General features: G+C 40.3%; 1 protein-coding gene across 3 annotated transcripts in view; it reads right to left on the minus strand.

Annotated features, from left to right (window-relative positions):
- Positions 1 to 26,653, minus strand: part of CFAP91 (cilia and flagella associated protein 91) — a 30,891-nt gene that overhangs the window by 3,880 nt on the left and 358 nt on the right. The window contains exons 1-15 of one of the 3 annotated variants that reach the window (XM_015635294.3): positions 26,324 to 26,423; positions 25,702 to 25,773; positions 23,473 to 23,624; positions 20,529 to 20,612; positions 19,186 to 19,245; positions 18,074 to 18,255; positions 17,226 to 17,403; positions 16,734 to 16,891; positions 16,306 to 16,488; positions 16,012 to 16,154; positions 9,786 to 9,902; positions 6,695 to 6,766; positions 5,242 to 5,388; positions 2,544 to 2,765; positions 1,155 to 1,303 (exon numbers count right to left, since the gene is read on the minus strand). In XM_015635294.3, the coding sequence (XP_015490780.1) occupies positions 1,155 to 1,303; positions 2,544 to 2,765; positions 5,242 to 5,388; positions 6,695 to 6,766; positions 9,786 to 9,902; positions 16,012 to 16,154; positions 16,306 to 16,488; positions 16,734 to 16,891; positions 17,226 to 17,403; positions 18,074 to 18,255; positions 19,186 to 19,245; positions 20,529 to 20,612; positions 23,473 to 23,600 (1,823 nt within the window). In that variant the 5' untranslated portion in view covers positions 23,601 to 23,624; positions 25,702 to 25,773; positions 26,324 to 26,423. The other 2 variants (XM_015635303.3, XM_033517320.1) reach the window with 2 other exon arrangements.

Consider the following 26,653-nt stretch of genomic DNA (forward strand, 5'->3'; position numbering starts at 1 on the left):
AATTTTCTATCTAGACCACTTCTGCAAAAACAGGTCTCCCTTGCTTTACTCTCTCCAAGGGAGTGTATTGTCATGGCAGCAGTTGTCAGCTGGGTCTCTCTTTATCCTACAAATAGATGACAGTGTGACTGTTCCCCTGTGCATGGCCAACGTGTTCCACAGTGCATTGGAAAGCAGGATCACCCTATACTCCTTATCCTCAAAGGTACTGAGAAGCTCAGCTCCCTCTGATGACAAACTGAGTCAGACACAGAGATATCGCTGCGGATTTGTGTCTTTGTCAATTTAGTCCTTGGTCCATTGCTGAGTTTGCTAAATTCTTCCCTTTTGTGACTCTGCACTTGGCTGGCCCCCGTGCTCTTTTCCATGCCAGTGTTTGGTGGGTTCCCAGTTGGCCCAGGGGCTGCATGCATTATCTATGCTTCATTCCCCCAAGGATTCCAACGTTCTGCTTGCATTCATCTAGATACAAAATACACAGCTGCTGTACCATAGGAGAGTCACTGTGTCATTGGGATTTTTATGGCTCAATTCCAAAAAAAGAGCACAGAAACTGAACCGGGGGTTTGGCAGGTCCTAAAAAGTATTCACTGCTGATGCCCCGGGCAAACACAGACTGTGGTGTTCTCAACAACTTACTTTACTCCAAGTGCCTTGTCAGGCAGCCATCAATATGAGTGACCTCCATGGACATTGGCAGCTCCTTAAAGAACAGCCACCCCAGAATGAAAGGCTGTGTATAGCTGTATCTTTTAGGATCTCTTTCAAATGGATTTTCTGTAGTAGTGTAAATAAATGAAAAGATCGGTATGAATGGGTATTGCTTTAGGCAGTTCTCAGATTCACTTAAAGCTCAGTCACAGCCTCACACTGGTGTGGAGAAATCTAAAAAGGGTGATTCACAGATCACACAAGCGATTTGCAAAGGGAACCTGGCATACACTGTACGGAAATAAGGCTCTGATGGATTTATATGTGTGTAGCAGGTAGGAACAGCCTGGTTCCCATACAGCAGCCACACTAATGAAGCGACCACGAGCAGCACTGCCCTGCCCTTCCCATGGCTTGGATGATGTACACAGCCACAGATGCACATGGTCAGGCAGGTTCTAAACTGCTGTGAACAGCCCCTCACGTGCTGTTTAATAACCTACCGACTTTCCATTTCGTAAGCAATGTCATTGATTTCTACAGCCCTTTTCTGAACCTCTTCCCTGGCCTGCTCTTCAGCTGTCCTCTCCATACTGCTCAGGATTATGTCTTCCAAGTAGGTGTCAATAGTTCTGTCCTGAATATGCACCACCTAGAACAAAACACCAAGATGTTATTCCTCTGCCTATTGCTGTGCCAGGAGCACAGTGGAAGATATCCAGAGAAGCATGAACAACAGATTTTCACAAGACTCTTTGTTTCAGGCAGGCCAACCTGAGATTTGTTTTCAGAGATGCTTTCTGTAAAAATTTATTTTCTAGTAATTCTTTCTGAGAACCGATTGAACAAGTGCAGGTGAAATAAAACCAATTCACAGATCCAATTCTGGTGAAGCAGGTTAGTCCTGTAAATGTAATGGCAGTTGTTCCCTCAGTTCTCACAGTCCCCTGAGCAACAATTGCCAAGTAATAATCATGGATATTGACTTCAGTAAATAAATCAGCTTTTATTCAAGCAAACCCTGAAGGAGAAAGTTCCATCAAGCCAGTCAAAATCCAAGATAAAATTTTTTGCTTTCTTATGATGGTTGTAGAGATGAGATTCTAGAAATGTGTGTTTTCCTTCTCCTAATCTGAAGGGCAAAAGTTTATGGCACCTTGGCCTTACCCGCTTACCACTCAGAAATACAGAAAAGATGAGAAGCTAAAATTTTTTAAAAATAAACATGATGCCAGACCCTTTTGGTATTAACCACCTCCCACAAGGTTTGAAAATTATTGGTTTAGTCAATTAGACTCCCACTCATGTCTTTCAACGGGGAGAAGTATGCTTCATGCAGTTAAGAGCTAGGAAATAGGAATAGGACTATAGAATAGTTATGGAGTATGGTAATTCAGGTTTTTTTCCTTGGTTTCAAGGTTATTTTATCTATTACCATTACTTCAAAATAAATGTTGTACCTCTTGTTATTTGCAGTCCACTTGAGCTGGGGGAGGGGTCAAAGTATTTCCAAACCCTTGCTTAAAGGCATCCTTCCTGGAAAAGCACCTAATATTTCTGCTGGGCAGAACAAGTGCTGACAAAACATTATCCCTAGAGATGATCTAGGTACATCTGTTCTCCATAGGTGTTTATTGTAGAAATTTAGAAACCTACACCCATTCATGACAGGCCTAACAGGAATCTCTGTAGGGGTATTCAGATCATCCTTAGTTTGACAGGCATGACTCTCTCAGGAAGGAATCACTCTCTCTTCACTAAGCTTTCCCCCTCAATTTTAAAACTAGCCATCACCAAAGTCAGTGCTGCAGCAGCTCCCATCCATCTGAACCTTCCCACAAGGAGGCAGCTCCTACAAACTGCCTACAGTCCAGCCAGTCTCCCTCTCTTGCCTGTCTGAAAAGCTCATCTTCCTCTTGCCGCTGGCTCTCTTCCAGCTGCCGCCGTCCGCTCTCCTCTGCTTCCCGCATCCGCCTCTGTCTCTGAGCCAGCAGGGCCAAAGCATGGTTCTTCCGTTCTTCTTGCAGCCTCACCAGCTCTTTGGACAGAAAATCAAGCATGTTCGCCAGTGTCCTTCCTTCTACTGTGGCCAAGTCTCTTTCCAGTGCTGACAGCTTTCAAAAGAAAAACGCAAAGAATTGTGTTAGAAACCCCAGGAACGTTGTACGAAGTCCCAGCACTACCACAGGCATGTGAGACAGCTCTGCAGCATCCACTCCAATAAGCCATGGGACAGTCCCAGGAGTTTGGCACTCTTCATGTGTCACATGCCCTGACTGGTTTATGCACAGTGCAACCATGAGTGCCTGCAGCTTCAGGCATTGAACCTAAAATTGTACAAGTTACTAACTGCTGATAAATTCAAATTGACAGTAATAATATATTAAGTTTGCAGAAGTGTAAATGAGACCTCAGAATTCCGGGTAATGGAAAAACAGAAAGTCTGTGACAGAGCTGAGACAAGATTCCAGGTGTTCAGCATTATGGTGCCATTCACTCCTTGTTCCAAGCACATCCTGTTTTATGGGCTGGGTATGTGTGATTGCACTGCAGAAAGAGACAAGATCTACTGGGAGTTCATTATCTCCAGAACGAACTCTGAAGCCACAGGCCTTGGCAGGAGGGAATGTCTGGAACTGGCTGGGATGCTGTGTTCTGTTGAAATAAACAGGCAATTACAGAATAGACCTAAACATAAAAGTTGAAGTGGAGCTGAAATATCCCAGACAAGAAATAATAAATCAGCTTTCTTATACAGCTGTGCCATTTGCCCAGTGTTGCACACATCTAGAAGTGACAGCACTTAGCCCACAGGTGTTTCAGATGGAAGATGGTGATGCAGTAACTGCACCACCCCAGAGGGAGACTGAACATGGAACTAAAGTGCTCCCTCCTCTTCATTGCTCCAGGTGCTGTATATAAAACTGGTGTGAAATGGAGGAAAACAACTCAGGAACAGTCTTCTGTTAGATTTTTGTTATATATGAGTCAGCGGTTTTCAACTCCTCATCTCTGACTGTTTTATGTGGAATTTCTATCCTCTTCTAGCCGGAAGCATTTCTTTTACACTGAAATGGTCAAAACCCTGAAAAAAACCCTGTGACCACCAAACCCTATAGAACCGAGAGTTTCAGTGACTTTCTGAAATAGCCACACACAGAGAAAACTCCTGCACATGCATTCCTGAGAGTTTTGAAGTTCAAAATGTTTGAAAACCTGAGCCTTGGACTGTGAACCTCCAGAGACAGTAAAAAAAAAAAAAAAGAAAAAAAAAAAGTGAGAGGAGGCCAATACCAGCAGAGGGGGATAGCGGCTCTCCAAAAGGGAAATTCTGAGATCAGAGGTCAGTATCTTTACCATTTGCTCTCCTTCCTTCTCTATGAATGTCATTATGGTGTTTGAACTGCTTTCTCCTTCACTCTCATGTGGGCTTCCAGAAAAAATGGAGCACGGCAAGTTTCTAATGCCTGAGACTTTTATTTTTCTCTTAATTCCTCAGAAGAAATATTCTGTATTTCTGTATTCCACACCTGTGTTTCCTGTGCATGAGGGAATATCTGGAAATGCTAAATGTTAAATGATAAACAGTCACCTGGTTCAATTTTTACTGAGATTTAAGGGGAAATTTTGTTGCTGCCCAACCAGCAGGAAACAGTGGTATGGCTTCATCTCCACCAGGCCAGTGGATGCTGTTATTTTAATATGGAAGCTGACAAATTGCCTCACAGCTAGTCATTGAAAAAACAGCAGAGTAGTAAAAACAAGAAAACTTGCAGGAATGTGACAGATACTGTATTCTCTGAAATGTAGTGAACTCTAGACAAAATTTCTTTCTAATCCAATCCCGACCAGCATCTGCCATTTCATTCACTCTGCCCTGGAAGGCTGTAGCACTGTAAGGAAACAGGATGGAAATTTGCATCCCTGGCTCTCACTAGATCCTTGGCAGAGAATGGAGCCCAAAATATCTTTGCTCTGCTTACAGTGGCAGGTACCTCAATGTGTCACCATTGCTAAGGTTCTAGAAGTCTTGAGCCCAGCAGGATTCACAAAGTTAGCTTTGGCTTCCTTTTTGAGGTTTTATGCTGAGGAAGAGCCTGAGAGGGTGCCAAGCAACAAAAAATGCAGGGAAGTGACACAGCAGTAACAAACATTCAGGAAAACATCCAACAGATGTGAGTGACAAGCACATCTTGTGATACCAGGTCATAGTACCAGTCAAATGGATTGAAATATGGGAAAACTGAGGATCATCTGACACTGCAGTTTGTTCAAAGCTCTGTAAATATAAATAAGTGCTCTGTCTGCAAACAAAGCAAACACAGCCTGTATAGCAGCTGTGGTCAGGGTGCCTCAGTCTGTTTCTGAGATTCCCCAGAGTCTCCAGAGCACTGAGAGACCAATTTTAGCTCCTCAGACATTCAGTGCTTGGCCTGTGCTAGAAGAGCTTTATTGCTTTTGGGGTGCCTTCTGTGCTGTGGATAATAGAAAACATAAAAAATTAAATGTGAAAGTGTTGTGGTACTGCAGGCACAGAGTGTCTGGTCAGGACAGAGCTGTGAATCAACCTTCCCATCTATGCAAGCAAACCTGGCGCATTTGTGACTCATGCTGTCGCTGTAAGGACAGTGTCATTTGCTTCTGTGCCGTCAAGAGCAGCTGTCCATCCTCCTGGAGCGCGTGAGTGGTGCGCAGCTCTTGGATCAGATCCAGGCGCTTCTCCTTCCCTTCAAACATCTTTAAAATAAAGGTAAACAACTGAACATATTAAATGGAGACTAGAGAGCAACATGTTTTTGCTAGCAGAGCACACCCTTTTTCTCCAAGTTGCAAGGTCAGCTGTTACCAAGACCTAGTTCTCTGTAACAAATTTGTGGTTGTATTTAGGCAAATGCTAGAGCTGTCAGGTAAATCAGCTACTTATTTTTCTTCTTTTTTAATTTTTTAAAATTTTTTATTTTTTTTTAATTCTTATTATTATTATGTTTGGCTTTACCCAAACTCAGACCACTGCAATGCAGAACACCACCTATGTCAAAAGGGTCTTTTGCATACCCTGTTATATCTCAATGTCACAGCTTCAGTGTTTCAACATCTCCTGTCCTCTGACCTTCGTTTTGAGGGATCCCAGCAACAGCCCAAAGCCATAAATTGGTGGGGAGGTTGCTGAAACTGCCACAATCCCTGTTATGGAGTTATGTAGCCCAGCCCTTCCAACACTGTTTTGCTTTCAATCACACTCTCTTCCAACAGGACTTCCAAGACCAACAAAAGATCGCTCAACCCTGCTTGTGTCATTCTCCAACTCAGTAATATATTTCTGATCCAGCAGTAGCTGGAAGAAGATTCTTAAAATGGTGGGATATTTAATGCTCTGAAAGTCAACAATCCTGCAGTGGCCTCAACCATCCTTCTTACAGATCATCACGCAACTGGAGAACACTTGGGAAGTCTATATTCCACCTCAAGCTGCTTCCATGATATTGTATCATTTACTAAAGCTCAGGGTCCTGCATGGGAACACTTCAAAACATTAAATAGTTACTGCAAGAGAAAGTATCAGTTGTACTCTTTGCAGACATAAAAACAAACCTTCAGGACTAGTCTGATCACAAGTGACAGACTCAATATAAAGCCCAGGAGGCATGGCTAGTAAATTAATTTTTAGCTAGACCCCCTTCTGTTCCCCTGAAAGCAGAATGATGGGTCCTGCACATCACAGTGGTAGGCTTCAGCTGCTCCTCATCTGTGGTCCAGCTCACCACCAGTGGAAAGCAGAAAGATGGTACAAAATACAAACTGCCCTGCTGGGATGTGGGAGGTTTCTTGTGCCTGGGACCTTGGCGTAATCATGGCAAAATGTACTCACAGTCCAGATCTAGTCTGGAATTTTCCATTTGAGTAATTCTGCTATGAAGAGCCTCATTACCCCTGATTAGTGCTGTGGAAGAAAGATTTCAAACACCCTTTGCAATCAGTCATTCCCACCATCATTCTGAAGACTGACATTAACAAAGAGTTACCATGTTAACAAATAGAATACCATGTTCTGAAGAGCCCTGCCTCGCAGCAACTTCTGCAGACAGATCACCGCCAGGTCTATTTCCTCTTCCTCCTGCCGAAACATAACAAATATCCACATAACAATTATGTAATTCTTTGGAGACTGGGATTTCTGTACATTATCTGTCTAACTGTTAAACAGTCTAACTCATATCCTGTCTTTCCTGGGTTGTTTCTGAACACCATTCTTCGAATTTCTAGGGAAAGGAAAGTGAGTCAGAATAACATGTACTTCCGTGTTTTACAAGGGATGGGGAAGAAAGGTTGTATAATTAGATTCTATTTGAGATTTTACAGGGTCTTAAGAGATGAGAACCTAATGGTAAGGAGACTTTGATGGAGAAAATTACTGTATGCATTTTAAGTAATATTTGTAGCTTGACTGAATCCAAGTTTGCAAAATGAGCATCAGCTACATTAATTTAACAGGTTGAGACACTAAGAGGACAGAATATGTCCAAGAGAGCTGTTAAACACAGAAAAGGGTTTTAAATTGAAGAGGAACATATACAATTTTTCTTTTGATATTTATTCCAGTGGTGATCTTTGTCAGAGTAACTCAGTAAATATAAGACTCAGAAAGTGATTGTTTGGAAGTAAAATTAACTACAGTCCATTGTGATTTGTCTCTTTGAGAACTTTGCTGGCCTAGCATTGTGTGATTGATACCTACTTGGAAGAATGACAGAGCATGTGGTGGGAAAGGGAACATGACCACAGAAGGTAAATAAAAAAAAAGGGCTTATTTTAAATAGAGGAAATAGACAAAGCACAGATGGCAGTATTTTTCTAGGTGAGGGGTTTTCTAGTTTGGAGTTGACAGCAGGAAAAGGATAAAATCCACTGGGTGCCTAGGAAAGATAGAAAAATCTTAAAATTGGAAGCATGTTTTTTTTTAATAAAGAACCTATGAGGTCTGCATTGACATGTGGTATTTAAGAAGTGCTGGAAAAACAGGGAAGAGTGTGGGATGAGAGAAGTTATGTGGGCTTGAATCTTAGTTATGTTTTCTCTTAGGTGTTGAAGACTGAGTTTTCCCAGTTGAAAAGGAAGCATTCCTGCCGTTCCACACCATCACCTGGGAGGAGCAAAGCAGAACTAGCGAGAGGACTTTTGATTTGGTATGTTCTTCTCTGGAAAAAGAAGGGATGAATTTCCAGTTCTAAAGAGCTAAACTCTACCACATCACCTGGCTACAGTGTGAAATCCTTTCAGGACAGTTTTGGAAATGTTGATGGCACAGATACCAGTAAGCCAAACTGCTTGGTGTGATATTAACTAAGATTAGGTTTGAATTTTTATGAGGAGTATTTTTCTGTACTTCTGTTTTTGAATGCAGAAAATGATGCCTTAGGAAGTGTAATATCAGCTTGTCCATCTGCCTGCTACAGACCAGCAGGATAGAATGAGGGGACATGAAAAGCCTATCATGTCCTGCAGGGAAAAAAAAATAAAATTAAGGATATAGAAGAATCTAGGAGATGGCTGCAAACTAGAGGAGGCTGGAAGAAAGTCATAAGGTAATGAAGGAATTCAGAGGTGCTCTGTGAGCTTTTGTGGCTATTAAGTCCATTAGAAATGCCTAGGGGAGAGAAGGTGAGGATGCTTGCAGTAGTGCCTCTCTCCAATCCATTCTCTCCACTTTCTTCTGGCACAGTTCCTTTCCAAGATCCTCAGTTCCAGTGGGAAGCACTTAGCAGTTGGTACTTGTATGGGTGTGTGGCAGGAAGAGAAGCATTAACAACAGAGAAAAGCCTTGTTTTCACTGCTCCTGACAGCCACCCGGTAGGAGAAACCTTACTTGGATTTGTCAAGGCAGGAGATGTTATTGCTGCTCTTCAGTGGCTCAAGTGGCCTGATTTTACAGATGGAGTTTCACTGGAGAGCTCCATCTTTTATGTGTTCCCACATAAAGATTCTTGAAAATAAACTAAATGTTGACAAAATTAATGAAGATGGAATTCTATTGTATTGGAATTCTAAAAAAAACCCCAACTATAATCTGTGAACACACTCAAGAATGGCTACAAGTGTAGAAATATTTTTCTGATTTCTTTACAGGTTACATCACAGTATTTAGAAATCTGCCAACCTGGTAAACCTAAACACGTAAACTCACCACTGCAATACAATATCTAATGCTTAGAAGTTGGTAAAGATGTGGAAGGCTCTCCCTGAGGAGATAAGAAATTCTAGTTGCAGTCATCTTAAAATAGACTGCATAAAACATAGAATATCATGCTGCACAAAGAAACACAGCAACACGGATGATTTAATAAGGCTTTCTCTCTTCCCTTTCATAGTTGTGTGGTTCTTAAATTCACAAGTTTACATGGAAATTCTGTCTGATTCTTAGTACATCATGAAACTGGTGTTAGTAAGAAGACAAAACAGTCCACTGGGGCAACCAGCTCTTAAGTATGTTACTTTAAGAAAGGAAAGGAAGTTGCAGCTCCCCTAAAAAGTAATTTTTCCCTACAGCATATCACATCCCCCATGACACATCATTACTGCTGTTTCAGTCTCTGCAGGAGAATCATTATCTGTGAACTGGTGCATGCTCATCAAACACAGCATCCTGCATGATGACAAGACTTCATTCCAAAAAATTAATGAAGTGCATGCTCAGTGCTAAGCAGCCAATGTCTCTCTGACTTCAATAAGTCTAAACTTAATTGCCTCACTGGATTATGATAGTGTTGTCAGATCAGAAGGTTGGAAGCTAGTGAATATTATTATTATTATTATTATTAATAATAATAATAATAATAATAATGCCTTTTTGTTGCCCAAGAACAAGGGAATAACATGCCTACTAATTTATGTATTTATAAAATAAAGTTTACTTAAGGATTTGGCCAACAGATACTGTAAATTATTTCAAATCTTGGGCTGCTAGTATCCTTACAGAATAGAGACAGAGTCTTAAGAAATAATGATGGCTATTTTTAACATGGATGCACACAAAAGATAAAACTCCCTTCTTTCATTCCCTGGGCATTTCTCTAACAACTGTGTAGGAAACAATCAGGGACCAACAGGGAAAAAAGTGCTAAAACCAGCTCACTTACAATTGATGGTTTTTCCAGGATTAGAGTGGGTGGCTTAGGAACAGGGCTTTCTATTTTTTCACAGACAGGGGGAGGCTTCTTTGGCTCCTTGAGTTTATTCTTCTTCTCCAGTAGTGCCTGCAGAAGACATCCAATTTAATAAGAACATGGGTAAATAGAACAACATAACAAGACCACTCCTCTAGATGCTGACTGTTGCTGACCACACTGACAACAGGGAGCTGAAAGCTTTGCAGGCTTGTGGTTTCTATTTCTTACTGCACATCAACTGAAAAACTGAGTATGGTCATAGATGAGGCTAGTGGTTGGTCAGAAGACATTGATGGGAATGTCAAAATCATATGTAAGAAGGAAGCAGGAGTTATTTTACCATATTAACTAAAAGGTCATCAGCATTTGTGAGTCACCTAAAATTAATCTAAAAAGGGTATGAACTTCATCTCTAATTCTCAAATAATTAATTTTCTAAGAATGCTATAGCTCTTTGCCTTTAACAATAGGTAATGCTTGTTACTGTGGTTTAGAAATGCTATGCACTCAGGAGATTTTACGAAGGGATCACTGGAAGAGGGTATTGTCATTGTTCTGTGACAGTGAAATGTCTTTGTATGATAGGCTATTACTGCACGAGATTGAACCAAATGACCCCTTCCTAACAAAATATGTTTTGCAACTCTGCTCTGCTCATCTACAACTGCCCAGCAGCCCAGTGGCACCCACAGCAACTGTACAGGTGGACTGGGGGCAAAAGAGAAACTGTCTTGTCCAAAAACTTCCATCTACCATGAAAATGCACTGAATGGTCAGCATGGGTTTATCTTGCTTGCAGCTGATTGGTGGCAGATGCCACACTTTGTCAGCAGACTAGAGTGCCACCACAGCCTCAGCTCTTTCAAGACATTTTCAAGCTGTTTAAAAAGACCAAGTCCTGCCAATTTCCCACCCAGCCCCTTAGAACTAGAAATTCAGATAAGCATTTCCAACTGCATGACAATGCTTGCCTGCTGCAGGACATCACACTTTGGCTTGCAAAGAAAGGGAAGGAAGTATATCCATTTAAATCTTCTTCAAAACTATAATCCTACTACTGTATGGGTTGGATCTTTAGTCTTTATTATTGAAAGATCATATTCCAGCAAGGGAAAGTGTGCTTTTTCCTTTTTTCACTCTCCCTCTTTCAAATGTTCCAATACAGTATTTCACCAGGGAAGGAAATCAAAAGAAAAACTTTAGAAAAAAGTTCAATGCTGAATTTATCTCTCCAGTAACAGGAAACTGATGGCATTTGCACAGAATTTAATTGTGAAATTAATGAAGTTTTGAAACTCCAGTACTCATTGTACAAAAACCCGTCTTGCATATAGGATCTGTTCTTTCAGGCCAGGATAATGAATTGCTCCAGAAAAGGAGAGAGATTTCTAGGTGGAGGGGATAAAATACTTTATTATTGAAAGCTTCTTAAATGGTCCATGTTAATAATGCAAGAATCAGAGACTATAAACTGCTTTTCAGCCATGTGAAATGGTTATAGTTCAAAAATGTTGAGAGACTTGTTGAATTGTGTTTTGTATGTGAAGACCTTAGAGCTTTCTACCATGAAGATTATAACAGTGCTGGCTATGATTTATAAGGAGATTTGCATGGCAGGGCAAGGGAAGCAGAATGAAAAAGTAGTTGTGTATTCTTTTGAAAACAATGGCTACTATGTTTATTAGTACAATCTCACATTCATAAGAATTTTTCTGATAAAACTGTGGCCCCCAAAAATGTTTCCTGCTACCCATAATAACAAAATATAACCAGGCTAACAACTTGTAAAGAAAGAAAAATTTATGATTAATTTGGACAAGAGGGAATCCTTATTAATGTAGATTTGAGATACACTGCAGCTCTTAGAAGTGGCATTATGTTTTCATGTCAGCACTATCTACTGCCTGCTTGGCTATCTTTATTAAGTAAAAAAAATGCCTAGCATTTGCTTTCTTTAATCTGATGATTTAAATTATTTTAAGATTTTAATGTAAGAAAAGAAGAAGAAAATGTAGGGTTTTTGCCTTAACTAGTTCTGCCTAACTTAGCAAGTTCTCATTTTTGGAAAAAGGGACACCAGGACTCAAGAATCACTACAGAAATACTTGATTTTAAAAGATAAAAGTACTAAATTTCTGAGCAACATACACCAAATGTTACTGTCATACTCCAATTTTCCTGATACATTCTTTTATTCAGGCAGTAGGTTCAGAGTCAAGGTAGGATCTGATTGGATTGGACAGTGAATGAACATAAATCTCCTGGAAAATGCAGTGAACAGCAATGGTGCTCATGCTTTTCACCATACACTTTGGCTTCCCAACCAGCTTCTGAGAGGTCTTGACAGGATAATGGCTTAAGAAGCAACCCTCCATTCAAAGAAATCATTCAATCCATTCTTTAGATTCCTCCCTTATGTTCTCTGTCATCCTCCCCATTCCACAAGATCCTAGGTATATTTGATTTTCGTGTACAGCACAAACTATACAGTCATGGTTCTCCTTCTTCCTTTGGGGATTGTGGGATTACAGAATCACAGAATCAATGAGGTTGGAAAAAGATCTCTGAGACCATCAAGTCCAACCTATGGCTGAACACCACCATGGCAATTAGACCATGCCACTGAGTCTATCTTTTTTTTCATGTCCAGTCCTTCTTTAAACACCTCCAGGGACTGTGACTCCACCACTTCCCTGAGCAGCCCATTCCAATGCCTAATCTGTGAAGAAATTCCTCCTAATTCCAACCTAAACCTCCCCAGGTGCAGTTTGAGACTGTGCCCTCTTGTCCTGTCACTGGTTGCCTGGAAGAAGAGGCCAACATCCACTTGGCTAGAGCCTCCTTTCAGGTGGGATCATCAAGGACAGGCTGCCTTGATGTCCTAGGCAGTGCAGCATGGCTGCTGCATCTTGGCTGATCAACACTGACATAAAAGCTCTCAGAGCTGTCTGAGCATGAGCCAACTAACACTGTGTGGAGATCTGTTCTTGAAGGAGTAACTGCTTAAACAGCCTTTCCTATGCTTTGAAGTTGGCAGAGATTTTCTCTAGAGACATTCTTGGCCCTTCTACTTCTCTACCTCTTTCCAGCAACTGGATAAAGGAAAACAGAAGGTGAGAATTGCACCTAATGCTGCTTTAAGAAGTTTCTGAGTCTGACCTCATCTTGATCCAACTTTTTGAAACCAACTGACACTTCATTCCTCTTGAGTCACAAGAGCACAGAGGGTCTGCCTAAAGTCATGTATGGTTCTGCACTGCGATGTCTTCTACCACCTCCTCCACTCCTTGGTGTATTCACTTACCTAGTTGAATTTATTCAACTAACTATTGCAGTAGTTATCTGTATTAGTATGTTATGTCCTTAATGCCTTGGATTTTCATACTAGGCTATGATATATATATAGGTCTATATAATGGCTCACTTGCATTCCTTAAAGCACTGTTATCTGTGCTGGCTAGGAACTATCTTTCTTTGTCCTTTTACTGATCTGTCTTAAGATAAAGATTTTTGTTTTTACCGGTGATTTTGAGTCACTCCTGTTTCTGCCATGTTCGCTTATTTTAGAGAATTATTCAGACTACTGAGTGTACATAATACTTCTGATAAAGGTTTCAGGATGGTCCTAAAAAATGCCTGCTTCTAAAATCACTTCTTTTTGGCTTAGTTTCATGTCTGAAAGAAGCAGCTCTCATTCTTAGGAGGACACAGATCCTTTTTGTAGTTACTTGGATTATTGCTTATCCCTTCTAAAAAACTTTAAGTTTAGGAATACCCTCAATATGGCAAAATAAAAGGAATATAATAAGGAGAACTCATCAATCTTTCCTCATATTTGGGCAGAGAAGCAAGCCTTGGAAACTTCATTTATTCAAACTAATTACTTCTGATACTAATATCTAGCATTCCTCCTATATTTGCCACTTGCTTCCAGATAATCCAGCAAAAATTTTAAGAACTAATTGTAGAGCTAGATCTCCATGTACTGTCTGAATTTTCTAGGATTCCACTTTATTCTAGGATTATGGGAGAGAATGTATAGATTAAGTGTGCTAGGAGAGCACTAGAAAAAAGCTTTAGAACAGAAAACTGATCTGGCTACTTAGCTATAGAAATAAGGCAAAGCAACATAGTGCTCTGGTAAGATGATCCCTAATTACCTGCTTTAAACTTCTTTTCTACTGTATGTGATGGGAGGTTTATTGGCACAATTGGGACTGCTTATTCCAAGTGGTCAGAGAGCTCCTCTCAGGGAGGATTCTCCTAAATTCTATTAATGCAAGTACTCTGCATGCTTTACTGCTCTGTTTTTGACAGCTCCAGCAATATTTGAGGTGGACCTGTCAGCAAGACTCTGCTAAGCCAGAACATGCTATAGCCATCAAACTTCAGAAACAAAAGCCTCTGATGGGAGAAGTGACCAGGAACAGCCACAGAGCTCAAGAGCTAATTAGGGCAGTCATTGCTTGATTCTCTGAACAGAAAGTTTGTTTAAATCTAACAGTGGCTGAGGCAGTCTGGGTGTTTCACAGTGTCAGTACTTTCTGCTTGTCTGGACCAACCAGTCTGGAGTCTATTTCTGTATATCTAAAAGCAGCAGTTAAATCTGGCATAATGAATTTATTTTGTCATTTTTGCCCGCAAAGGAAATGGTTTGATTTTAAAAGAACATACATTTGGAATTTTTGAGGTGGGGAAATGACTATTACTTGTTAGAGTCTCAGTTGCTATAAAACAATGCAGACCAAGTGATCTACACTGATTTAAGAAAGAAAATGTGCAGAATTGTCTGAATTTGTTCTGCATTCCATCTTCCTTTGTCTGTCAGTTTTTCTTTGAAGAGACATTATTGTGTGAGCAGCCAGCATTTGGCTGCTCACACTTCTCTGTGGCTACAGTTTGGGCACTTCACCACAGTCTTACAAACCACGAGGGGTATTTTAAGCTAACAGAATACAATTGCTGTAACTGGAATTCAGCTCCAAAAGCTTGGACTAACATTCTGCTGACAATGAGAACCATGTTATGATGCAGATTACACAATTACTTCTTGAATTTTATGCAAACCCACACAAACTCAAACCCCTTCAACACTTCTGTTTCTTTAAAACTACAAGTTTTGTCCTTACTCTTGAATGATTCCTGTAGCACTCAAGATTTTCTTTGAAAATTTTCTTTCTGTATAATAATGAGATCTTTACAAGATCCAGCAGAATTTAAACTTGAGATAATATGATTGATTTTTCAGAGCAAGATTTCAATTTAAAAATCAGCAATAGCAGGTTACTGTCTGCTTTGAAGTTATTATTACATTACACCAAACCAAAAGAGCTGAATGTACATATGTATATATACATATAATATATATAAATGTAAGTGAAATTTGCCAAGCTTTACAAATTAGAGTCACTATTTTCCAAAGATACAGCAGCCAGCCAAGAATATTCCTGATTTTATGTGAAGGTAACCCTCAACAGCATCACAAGAAGTGTACTTAAAAGTACATGTAATTTACAAATATTGTGATTGCATATGCAGATGAGGCACTTCTTTCCTTGGTGGTTAATTGCATATATGGACACCTCATCTGCATGAACAGTTGTGATAAATTAAGATATGCAAAATGCTATTAGCATGTTTGCAAATCAGATGCTGTTCTTAGGGAACAACAGTGATTTGCATCCACCATGGTGACCTGATTTTATAAGTGGGGTCATTTTAATCATGCTTTGCTGCAGATGTTTTTACAGTATGTATTTTAAAAATACTTTTTAAATAATGTGCAAAATTTTTAGAATATGAATCCAGATTTGCTTTCTTTAATTACTGGAAGCTTGACAGTGTAGTCAGTAGTGTATTATGAAACAGAGCAATGAGAATGAGAAAAGGGTGAGAATTTCAAATTGACATAATATGTTCCAATTCAAATACCTGATCTGTAGGAAGACAGATTTGTTTGTGCTTGTTTTCTATAGGATTGGAGCAGAAGCAGGAGTGAGAGTACTGATGGGCTGAGTATCAGAGCAGTCAAGCCTATAACAATCTGCATGTTTGATCCATGCTGTCCTAGAAGCTGTTTTACAGAATAAGAATTCAGCACAGGAAATTGGGAAGAAGCTTACACATCTTCCCAATTGCATTTATGAGCAATTCAAATCTAAGAGAAACTGACATGCTGCTGGATGCAGTTTCATACCTGGTGAACTTGTGTCAGGACTGCATCTAGTCTTCCTGACCTTTTAATATAGCCAGTCTTAGTGATAGTGCATTTAGGTTTCGGAGCTTTAATCTTGAACTGGGAGAGAGAATGCTGGACAGATTTTTCCAGTTCACACAATCCTAAGATTATAAGATGAAGAAAGATTATAATACATACAAGGATTTCAATACAAACAGTGATTAAGCAGAGGAATGATGGGGGGAGAAACTTGAATTTTGTCAACATCTCAAGTAAGTATCTCCCACAACTAAGTCTTCCAAAATGCCTTACCTGCAAAGGTGTTAAGATAGAAGGTTTTTACAGCATAGTAGTCAGAATTGTTGTCTGGGAAAAAACCAATTCGAGACAAAGGAGCATATGTTTCTGATGAAAAGTCATTATACTCTTTGATGATATCTCGTCGTTCCAGCTTTCCCATACAATTCTTCCTCTTAGCTATCAGTTTCCTGAGCACTGAAAAGGAAATACAAATGTGAGATGGCAGTTCACACAAATAGTTCTGTAAAAGCCGTATCTCTGTAAATTCACAAGAGCTTTTACTAGATAAAATAAAAACATGACAGACCAAATGCTGGCCATGCACATCGATATTGTGGATGCAATCTATTTAGTTTTGAATAGATGGTAATCTTGTGAAAATAGAAGTACCTTGTCTGAAAACTGTCTTATACCCCTCTCTTCCTGTCTTTCAGACTTACTTAATGCACAGTCATGCTGAATCTTTCTTATTTTCTCTTCTTTAGCCTTCTGATGATTTTGCCAGTGGTTGTTCAAGCGCATGGCATTCAGCTCATTTTGATTCTCCTCTTGCCTCCACAGCACCTTCTTAAAGAGTTCCATTTTAACCTTCTGCAACCTGCAAGGAAAGAAAAGGTCAGACAGTATTGGGTGTACTCTGCAGTGTTCTGTGCAATGCTGTCACCATCAAAGCCTACAACCTTTACAAAGAGCTCATATTGCATATCTCATATTCAATCTTTCATTTTAAAAAGGGAGTTAAGCACTGGTAAAATATATTGTGGTAGCAGACCTGTAGATTAAATTTAAGAAAAGCATCCCTTCCCAAAATCAGGTATTTTCACATAAATAGAAGGCTTGTTGTACTCTTCAGCCAATCCCCTAAACCCTCTTGCTCCTTCTCTATTCAGCCAATAATTAAAAGAAATAAAAAAGTATAACTGGATTCCTACTTATCTATTTCCTCTTCTCTATAGGCCCACTCCTTCCTTTCCATAGCCTCCATCATCTTCAACCTCTTTGCGACGTTTGAGGGACTGTCCATGGGTGGCAGAGCTGCTTCCCAAGCACGTTTTTCCCGGATGCGGTCAATAATCTCCATCTCAGCTTGTCCTGCTGGCAGCCCCCGGCCTGACAGGGACAAGAAGCATTAGCTCTTTGGGAGATTGGCAAATCCTACAAATAGCCACCACCAAGAAGTATAAGAGGGCTGGATGGGCACAGGCCCACATGTTAAACACAAGCAGAACTGTCAAAAGCTAGAAGGAAATACTTCTAAGGCCAGTGAGATTCTACAGTATAGAGGAATGGTAGGACCTGCAGTTGCTACAGCTCAGTGCACATTAACACTGGCACTTCATTCTTTTACTGCTTTTCTAGGAAGACACTTTCTGAGAATGAGCACTTTCTTTGGCATGTGCAGTGTCCATAATCGTTACAGGTGAGAAATGGGAGAAGATCACAGGTATATTCCAGGGCAGCAGTCTTCATACTGTTTTTTTTTAAACAATGTTCAACTCAGAGCAGCTGAAGAACAGTGGGTAAATGGAATAACTGCTCCTAGTTCACATTTGTGAAACACGACCTTTTTATATGGAATGGTCTTCAAAAGGCTTCATAAGAACAGCACCATTAAGTAGGGAAATATCATACTTATTTTAGAAACAGATAAAATAATTGCCCCAAATGCACACAAAAAAGGACCGGCAATAGACTTGAAAAGACAAGAAAATAAAAGAAATAAACTTCCTGCTAAAAAGGCAACATGATTATTATAATTTATCTTAATTTCACAACTCACCCCAAGTGAGTACAGCCAGTGTCAGAATTTCAGGGACTGAGCCACTGCGAACTATATATTCAGGGGAATAGGGATCTGTCTGTGCTTCACCATCCCTGTAATCTGTCTGTGTTCCCAGAGTTCGGAACATGGGGACAAAGACCCGTCTGTCTCTTGCAGCTGACTGGACACTCGGCTTTGTCCTAAAAAGAGGTGTGAGATGGAAGAAGATTGGTCACATTCATTAAAAAAACCTCCAAGCAAACTAATGAGAAACACATCAGTCAAAGGTGAGAGTCTTAAATGTGTTTCAGTTTATCTTAACATTACTCCCATTGGAGTAATAATAAAATTATAATAAATAAATAAATAAAATAATATCATTATCTTTAGTAAAAGCAGACTGAGGCTATAGTGAGTCTGAAACACACTCCTTAAGTAAATAATCCAGAAATCTTCTAGTTTCAGCTCTCATGATTATTACATACAAATCTTCTCTATGTATCCATTCTAAAACATTGTGTTTAATGGACACAAAATCGTTGAAGTAACATGAAGTAGGACTGCTTCAATTTAGCTTACATGTTCCTCTTTCCAACAATTCCAGAATAAAAATTTAATTCTGATATAAGCACATGCAATTTCCACTGACTCTACTAGAAACTGAATTTTATTATGTGACCTCAAAATTTGATACTTGCTGAAAACCACATTAAACTACATCATGGATGCTCTACATCTCTGAGCAGCATTGCATCTATCACAGAAATTGTAAGAAAATATCAGAAAATTTTCCAACAACATTTCTGTACCAGAGAATCTTTTTTGCAATGGTATCTCTTCTAGAATTCAGAGACATCTAGCCTTCTGCTTCAAGCCTCACAGTCTTAATACACTACAGGCTTGTTCTTTATTCACAAAGCACTACTTATATACTGCAAGCAAATTCTGAAACAGGCCATCACCTGTTTCCTCTGGAATTCTCAATGATCAGAACAGCATCTTACCTCTTAACAAGCTTTTCCTATTAGTTCTTTATGAAAACAAGTGGTCACCAGCTAAATAGTTTCCTGATCTTTTTCTGGTGAGATGTTTTTCATTACAACCGTAATTTTTCACAAGTCACTACTTACTCTGTACTGGCAACAGCTTCTAGAACACCAGTTGGAGGCAGCTTAGAAGACTTGACAGGTCTGGAAAGAAAGAATGAAAGTAAGATAACAAGGATGAGCCTAAAATATTGTGATGATTTAGAAAAACTGCACTAAATTCAGTGGAGTTAATACTGATTCTCCAGTATTCCAGCTGTGGTTCTGTTAGTTGAATGTTTAAGAATTGTGCCTAAATATTAAAGAACTCTTCCATAACTAAGGAGGAATAGAGGAAGTTTCACCAGTGGGACTGAGTCTTTTTCTTAAGTCAAAGCAGAAAGTGGAGTTGCAAAACAAGACAATTATTGAAGTTAGTTTTGAGTATGTTCCCAACATTTTGTATGTTTTACTAATTAGCTTCATTTTTTTCACTTCACTTTTGCTTTTTTGAAAGAGTTGTAGGGTTTTTTTTAATAACTGCTTGAAATCCTGAAATTCATTCCTACAGTCAGCTGATAAGCTGGTTTGGACTTATCTAATTTTATTGTTTCCTTTTCTGCAATACTTTATGAGCTATCTTGAAAGTGATATGGGCTCAACAACATATTCATAATTCCTTCCTAGGCATTCTTATAGTTTGCATATTGCAGTTCTCTATCGACTTCCCTTAGCCTTTGGGAGACTTTGAAGCTCAATTTCATATTGCAGAAGATAACATCATTTTTGTCCTTTTAAAACTGTTGATAAAGGAGACACAATAGACTTCAACTTATTGAACTTGGAAATTTTTTTATATTTAAAGTGGACATAGTAGCAAATAGCTGCTGAGTAAAATAGTGAATGCAATTCAAAGTGTATGTGACTAAGTCAAGAATGTTTATATGGTAGCTGTTGGTTCAGATCTTGAGTCCATTGCTGACCTGCAGTGTCCTTCTGGAAGGAGCAGAGCAGTCCTGCAGTAGGGGACATGGATGAAAAGTTAATCAAGGCTTCCTTTTGCTCCCTTTCTGCTCCTGGCAGAAACTGGGAGTTAAGAGGTTCCTTCCTAAGAAAACACCTTTCTTGGGGTCTGGAGAGCCACACTGGCTTTGTGTGATATCTTCTTCCTTTGCACAGGATAATTTACAGCCCAAAGCTTTCTTATTAAGTACAGAATATCTGATATATTTTCTTATATAGTAACTCATAACTGAAAATTCTGTCATAGTGCAAATTTAAAAAGACCTTGTGTTTTAAGATATGGCTACTATTAAAATTTTCCTTATCAGTGATCAAAGAACTGAGAAAAAATACAGAAAAAATAATGCTCTAATCTTTTCTTGGGTGCTCTTTAAATTGCACAGAAAGAAAACCTGAACCCTGTTTCAAATCAGTTTGTTCCTTACCGTGCAAAATATTTGTAGCGATTCCTTCCTTCAATTTCAGGATCTTCATACACAATCTGAGGCATCTGAAGAGAAGACTGACCTCTGAAAGCCAAAATACAGAGTATCATTTAAGAGGTACCTTCAGAGAAGTTTTGATCTTTTTTTCCTGATGCCCCTTTTTTTTTTGACTCTTTCTCACTTCTGGTTGCACTATCCAACATGCATACTCTAAATTCCCTCCAGTTCTCACACTTATACAAGCAATTTTACCTTGGTTTTTTTTCATATTTACCTATGTAGCGAAACAGTTTGATACTTTATGTATATTTCCCACTATGTGTGGTCAAGAAATGGTCTTTGCTGCCTTTATTAAAACTCTTTTATGAGCTTGTTTTGAAAAGGATTAACCACTTTTACATGCTTGACTTTGTAAAGGAAACTACTTTTATTGGAAGTGGAGGGAGCAAGCTTATTATCTTAAGAATGAAACAGTTTCCAAATATGTGTAAAGACACAGAATGAGCAAAGGAGAAGATACTTTCTACCTTTGAAAAGCAGGTAAAGAGATTTTGAGCAAATGTTTAAAAATTTAAAATCAGCAATTTCAATGTGAGTTCCCCAGTAAAGGAGAAAAATTAGGACAATCGTAGGAATGTTTCAAAATCTATGCTGGAACAACCATATCTTTTGCAAGAACACTTCATTTTTTTTTCCCCAGTTTGAATTTAAATTAGGCAGACTGTTTAAATTTTTCACTATAACATCTTGAAGAGTTTTCTTTAAGGCTTTGGAAGATCATATGGAAAACCTCATTAAGGCAGTCAGTGGGATAATGGGTAGAACTGAGAAATTTGAAAGCTATTCATCAGGATTGCTATTTGATTTCACAACTGCTTTATACTCCAGTCTTACTCTTCTCAACCTGCATAGTTGTTAAAGACAAAAAAATAGAAGTTCTTCACAGAGAAGCTGTGGGTGCCTCATCCCTGGAAGTGTTTGAGACCAGGTTGGATGGAGCTCTGAGTCCAAGATGTTCCTGCCCATAGCATGGGGATTTGAACTACATGACCTTTAAGGTCCCTTCCACCCCAGACCATTCTATGATGATTTTATTTCTTTCAGCTATGTATATGGCTAGTCTTGAAGGCCAGGTTTTGCATAAGACCATAAGGCAACTTGTACAAATTCTGACCTTAAGGTGTATGGGCTTGTAGGTGCTGGGGTTGGTTGCTGATGCCTAATTTTAATTACAAAGGTATATTTACAGAAATACAATTAACAATACATAACATTGCTCAACAGCTGAGATCAAAACAGAGGATTACATGCTGAGATCAGTTGTCTTCCAAGCCCTCATCTAATTCCTGCAAACTGTGCTGTGGAATCTGGGGAGGGAGAGTATGGCTACCTGCCACAGGAAAGCAAGATGCTTCATTAACCTCCCATGACACACGATTTACTGCCAAGGTAAGTTTAAAGTCATCTCTTCCCAAGGCTTTCAGTCCCATCACATAAGAAAAGAGAAGGGAATATTTTGAGATGCAATGTCGTAACCTGATATACTTGCTCAGCACTAATCAACCTATTATTCTGAAACTGTGTGTGTAATTCAAATGAGTTAATTGAGCTGATGGCTAGTTCCACTAGCTGACTCTTTACATATCAGACTGTTGCTCCATCCAGATGGATTTGTGTTTCATTCAGCACAGGTGGGCACTTATTCTTATGATCTAACTTTATTAGCATAAACCGTTCATCCTATTATGGAATAGTTATAGGCACAATGGGAACCCAGGGAAATAGCCCTTTTTATTCCACAGATCCTGCCTCTTGCATGTCCTTGACTTGTATTTGCTGACTTTGCTGAAATAAATGAGCATTTATTCCCTGTAACCTTGCAGAGGCAATGCAACTACTGAGAAGACAGCTGGGAAATATTCTGTCTTCCATATCAGCAGCACTGTCAATCAGTGCAGGCTGAAACAGAGGGGGTGTATTTCTTGGTTTTTGTTAATTGCAAGATATTTTGCAAATACATGTTGTTGAAATGTAAATCAACTTTAAAGCAGTGCAGGTGTCAAGTTGTTACAGAATTGAAGGTAAAATGTAAGAAGCCACTGAGGTGTTCAAGTGCTGGGGACAGTTTGAAACACTGAAAATAGTAAATAGAAAAAAATACTCCAATTTTCTTTTTTTTTTCTTTTTATTATGGAAATTAGAAGTCTATGCCTTTGAAACTGAACAAAACCAGGTGTGAAATCCACCATATCACTCTTGAGCATCTTTGATTATTGTCTGGCATGTGGTAGAACTCAGTTACCAGCAACCCCAGAGCAAGCACCATCGGAAAAGCCCATGGTCTAAAGCTAGCTGCTTAAAACAGAAAGAGCCTTTGAAAACAAAATCCTAGGCTGATGTCTGCAGTCTTGAATACAGCTACAAGAGGACTTAGAAAAGCCTGTGGTGTGGCAAAAACATGAACTTTTTTTTTTAATATCTGCTGAATCAGAACCCAATTTGTGACACCAGGAGAAAGCTCAACTAGGAAACCCAAGCACTAAAAATGTGGTGCCCTTGTTCAGGCCCCAAGGACCACGGAAGGAGCAGCAAAAGCAACCTAACCAGCTGCAATTGCACGGGACTAAAATCAAAGAGCTCCCACTGAAGTAACACACATGAGTCACTGAAGTCTTCATAGCTCATCTGATCTGTAAGAGATTGAAATAACTCTTCTTTTTCATGGCAACCGCTGCAAGGCAGATAGCACAGGGATGAAGGAATGTGCAACATCCACCCTGTAAGAAACAGATGGGTAACCATACTCCACAACAGCTGCAATCTCTTAATTTCAAGGGAAATATAAGTAGGAGCAAATTGCAGTCATCTCCACTTCAGCGTGCATGGCTTTTTGTTGGTTTTGTTTGTATGTTCATTTTAAATTATCCAACCATAGAACACTTACACAGCAAGCTGCTGAAGAGCCTCCAGGCGCTGCTGAGCTCTCCATCTTCGACCAGTATATGCAGGCACTGGATCTTCGTCCTTGAAGCACAAACTGCAGGCTGGGAAATGAATCAGTCCAGTAGCCATGCTTCAGAATATCGGTGCCTTCACCTAGCATTTGTGTGGACACACAGAAGAGAGGCCATAATTTAACCACTTCAACCAGCATTAAAGAGATCAGAATTCCAGCCTGCTGTGATTTACAGGACTGCACATTTGGGATGGGGAAAGAAGGCGGCATACGTATGCTAATGATGTCAGCTAGTTGGATGGTTCTTCTCAAGATGTGGAGCATACCAGACTAGCAGCAGATGCACAGATTTGTCTTCTGGCTGTTTTCCAGTGCTAAACTTATACTGAAAACCAAAAGGTCTAACGGTTTGTTACATAAAGAAGTTAGTGTGCAGCAACTGTGAATGTGCAGCAATGTGAACTTCTAGCACATTACCCCATGTAACTCCCTCCTATTTCTAGTGCTCTAGAAATTAAGTAACATATTCCACTTGCAGGGTAAAGTTACATTATTTTATACTGGAACAATTTTAGCATTTGTTAAAAATAACTCAAAGGGAGCTAGCACACAAAAATGATCACATTTAACATCTACATCCTTCCTTTTAAGGACTAATTTCCCCGGGTAGATATGCCTTAAATTGCTAAATTTATGGTTGCCAATAAATCTTTGCAATTGTAAGTATAAGTGATGTAGCTCTATTGGCTTGAGCTTCTGTAAAAACTGAAATCAGAACTGAGTTATGAATTGCCCCTTTGATTTCAGCAGATGCTAACTCAAATGCATACAGGTGACATTTCAAGTACTCACCAGAATGTAAGACAATGTCAGTTGATGAAGATCTAGGCACCCTACCATGAGTAGCTTCTTGCTGTACATGAAATTGCATTTTTGTTCCATTTCTCTTCAAAAGGAGTTCAACTTTTGAGAATTTAGAATACCTATGAACTAACAGTATCACAGCCTCTGTCCATCCCAATTTATGAAGCTACAGATTAAGAATTCAAGAATGTAGGGTTTTGAATGACACATTATGCACTTGCTGATTGATTCTAAAACATGTTTTATGCAAGAGTCTGCCACCACACCCACCTGTGCCATTACACCTGTGACATGACAACTTTAGTTCTGTTTACTTCATCTGGCCTGAACTGTTACCACAGCCATTGTTGCAAGGGTCTCACTGATGACAGGCAATGTTCCCAGCTCTGTCTGCATATCTCTCTATGGAGAGGCAGACAAATACTTTTTTGTTTTCATGTAGATATAAGAAGCATTCTATGATAATGGAGTAAGAGAAAACCAGCAACATTCTTCAAAAAAATGCTCCCTGACTCCATTGTTGGAAAGCTGCTCAGGGCTTTTCTCCTCGCTGTACAGCAATGAAGTCTGAGTTCAGAATATCTGCCTTGCAGTCTCAGTCACATGCACAGCTTCAGCAGTGCATGTTTAAATCCAGTTTAAAATCCTATTCATTGTGCAGTTGCACCAAGTGTGTTTTCCTCTGGCATTCTACCTGTATGTATCCTGTGCAGCTATCAATCACTCCTGTCTGAAGGAGTGACTGCAGCTCCCACAGACATGCTCTACCTGGTTTTAAACTAGCTAAGGAGAATAATGACAGCAGGGGAGGAAATGTAATAGGAAGCCAAGCATGGGCTAACTAGGTAAGGATTAGCTAGGAAGTTAAACTTTGTGATTCTGTGTGAAGAATTAGCATGGATTTGAAGTCTTTATTGGCTGCTTAGATGTCACTAGATATTTCATTTTAGTCTAAGTAGGTGTAAGTATATCCCAAGGTAAGTAAACGAGCTGTGTGAAATGTCAGCTCTGCTTGAACAACAGCCCAGCAGCTGCCCACTTATTTTATTAGGTCTAAGTAACATAAACAAGCTATAGTTAACAGCATATGAAAGTAGTCTATTAAAAATATTGACACACAGCTTAGGAAGTGACTCAGAGCATGAAGCTGGGTATTTCTTGGCTGCTGTTACAGTCACCATAGGCCAGCAATCATGGCTACTCCGTGTTGTCTTGTTTTATCTAAAAACTTCTTTCTCTGTTTTGTACTTTGCTGTTTTAAGGGAGCAGCTTAGGACTGAGACAGAGTTTCTACCCATGTGTATACAGAAAAAGACAAGGTGAACATGTGAGCTGTCTCTGGCCAGCACCTACCACTCTATCACCAAGTTGAGCGTGGACATCTGACTTTGGAGGGTCCTTCTCACTTCACTGTGTACAGCGGGTCTGAAAGACAAGTGAACAAATGGAACTAATTACATACTTAAGGAATCAGCAGGGTCCACTTCCCTCTTTAAAAGTCTATAAGAGAGTATAAAACAAACTAGGAAGAAAGAACTGAAATATATGTCTCTGTATCAAACAGATGTCACCATCAGCATCAGAGCTGAAATCCTACTGTTCTGTGGAAGATACCGGTGAAAAATCTAGTAGAAAAATCGGCTTCCTTTGGAGGCACCATCAATTAAAACGAAAACGTGATGACATGAAACATTAAAAGGAAGGCGTGGTGCAACGATAATCAGTGGAAATACCACACTGTACATGATGCTTCCCTCTGGGACACAGAGCTGGCCTTGCTCCAGCGAATGTTTCATGGTCCCAGCCTCCTTGAAGCCGCCAGCCCATCTCTTGCCCGCTGCTCGGGCGGCGCCCACCCCGTGCCGAGCTCGGTGACGGCCCCGGGGCAGAGGGGGCCCCTCGGCAAGGAAAGCCGCGGGCCAGGGGAGGCCTCACACCCCGCCCCGCACAACTCCCAACTCGGCCTTGGCCGTACCGGTGCCGCCGCCCGGGGCTGCAGCGGGGCGGGCCCGCGGCCAGGGCGCTGCCGTCCCGATCGGGCCCGGTACCGAAGGAGCAGCCGAAGCAGCGGCCGGGAGCCCGTCCCCGCCGAGCGGGTCAGGCACGGCCGCCGTTCCCATGGCCACGGCGGGCGGGCGGGGCTGGGAATGTGCCGCCCCTGCGGCCGGGCGTTGCTGCGGGCCGGACCCTGCCCTGCCCGGCCTTGTGGGCGGCCGATCGTGGCTCTGCCCGGGGGCAGCCGTGCCCCGCGGGGTTTTCCCCTGCGGCTGCCGGCGTGCTGTTGCTTGTGCTCCTGCTCCCTTCA

Source organism: Parus major, chromosome 1 (genome assembly GCF_001522545.3).
Source record: "Parus major isolate Abel chromosome 1, Parus_major1.1, whole genome shotgun sequence".
Taxonomy (NCBI): domain Eukaryota; kingdom Metazoa; phylum Chordata; class Aves; order Passeriformes; family Paridae; genus Parus; species Parus major.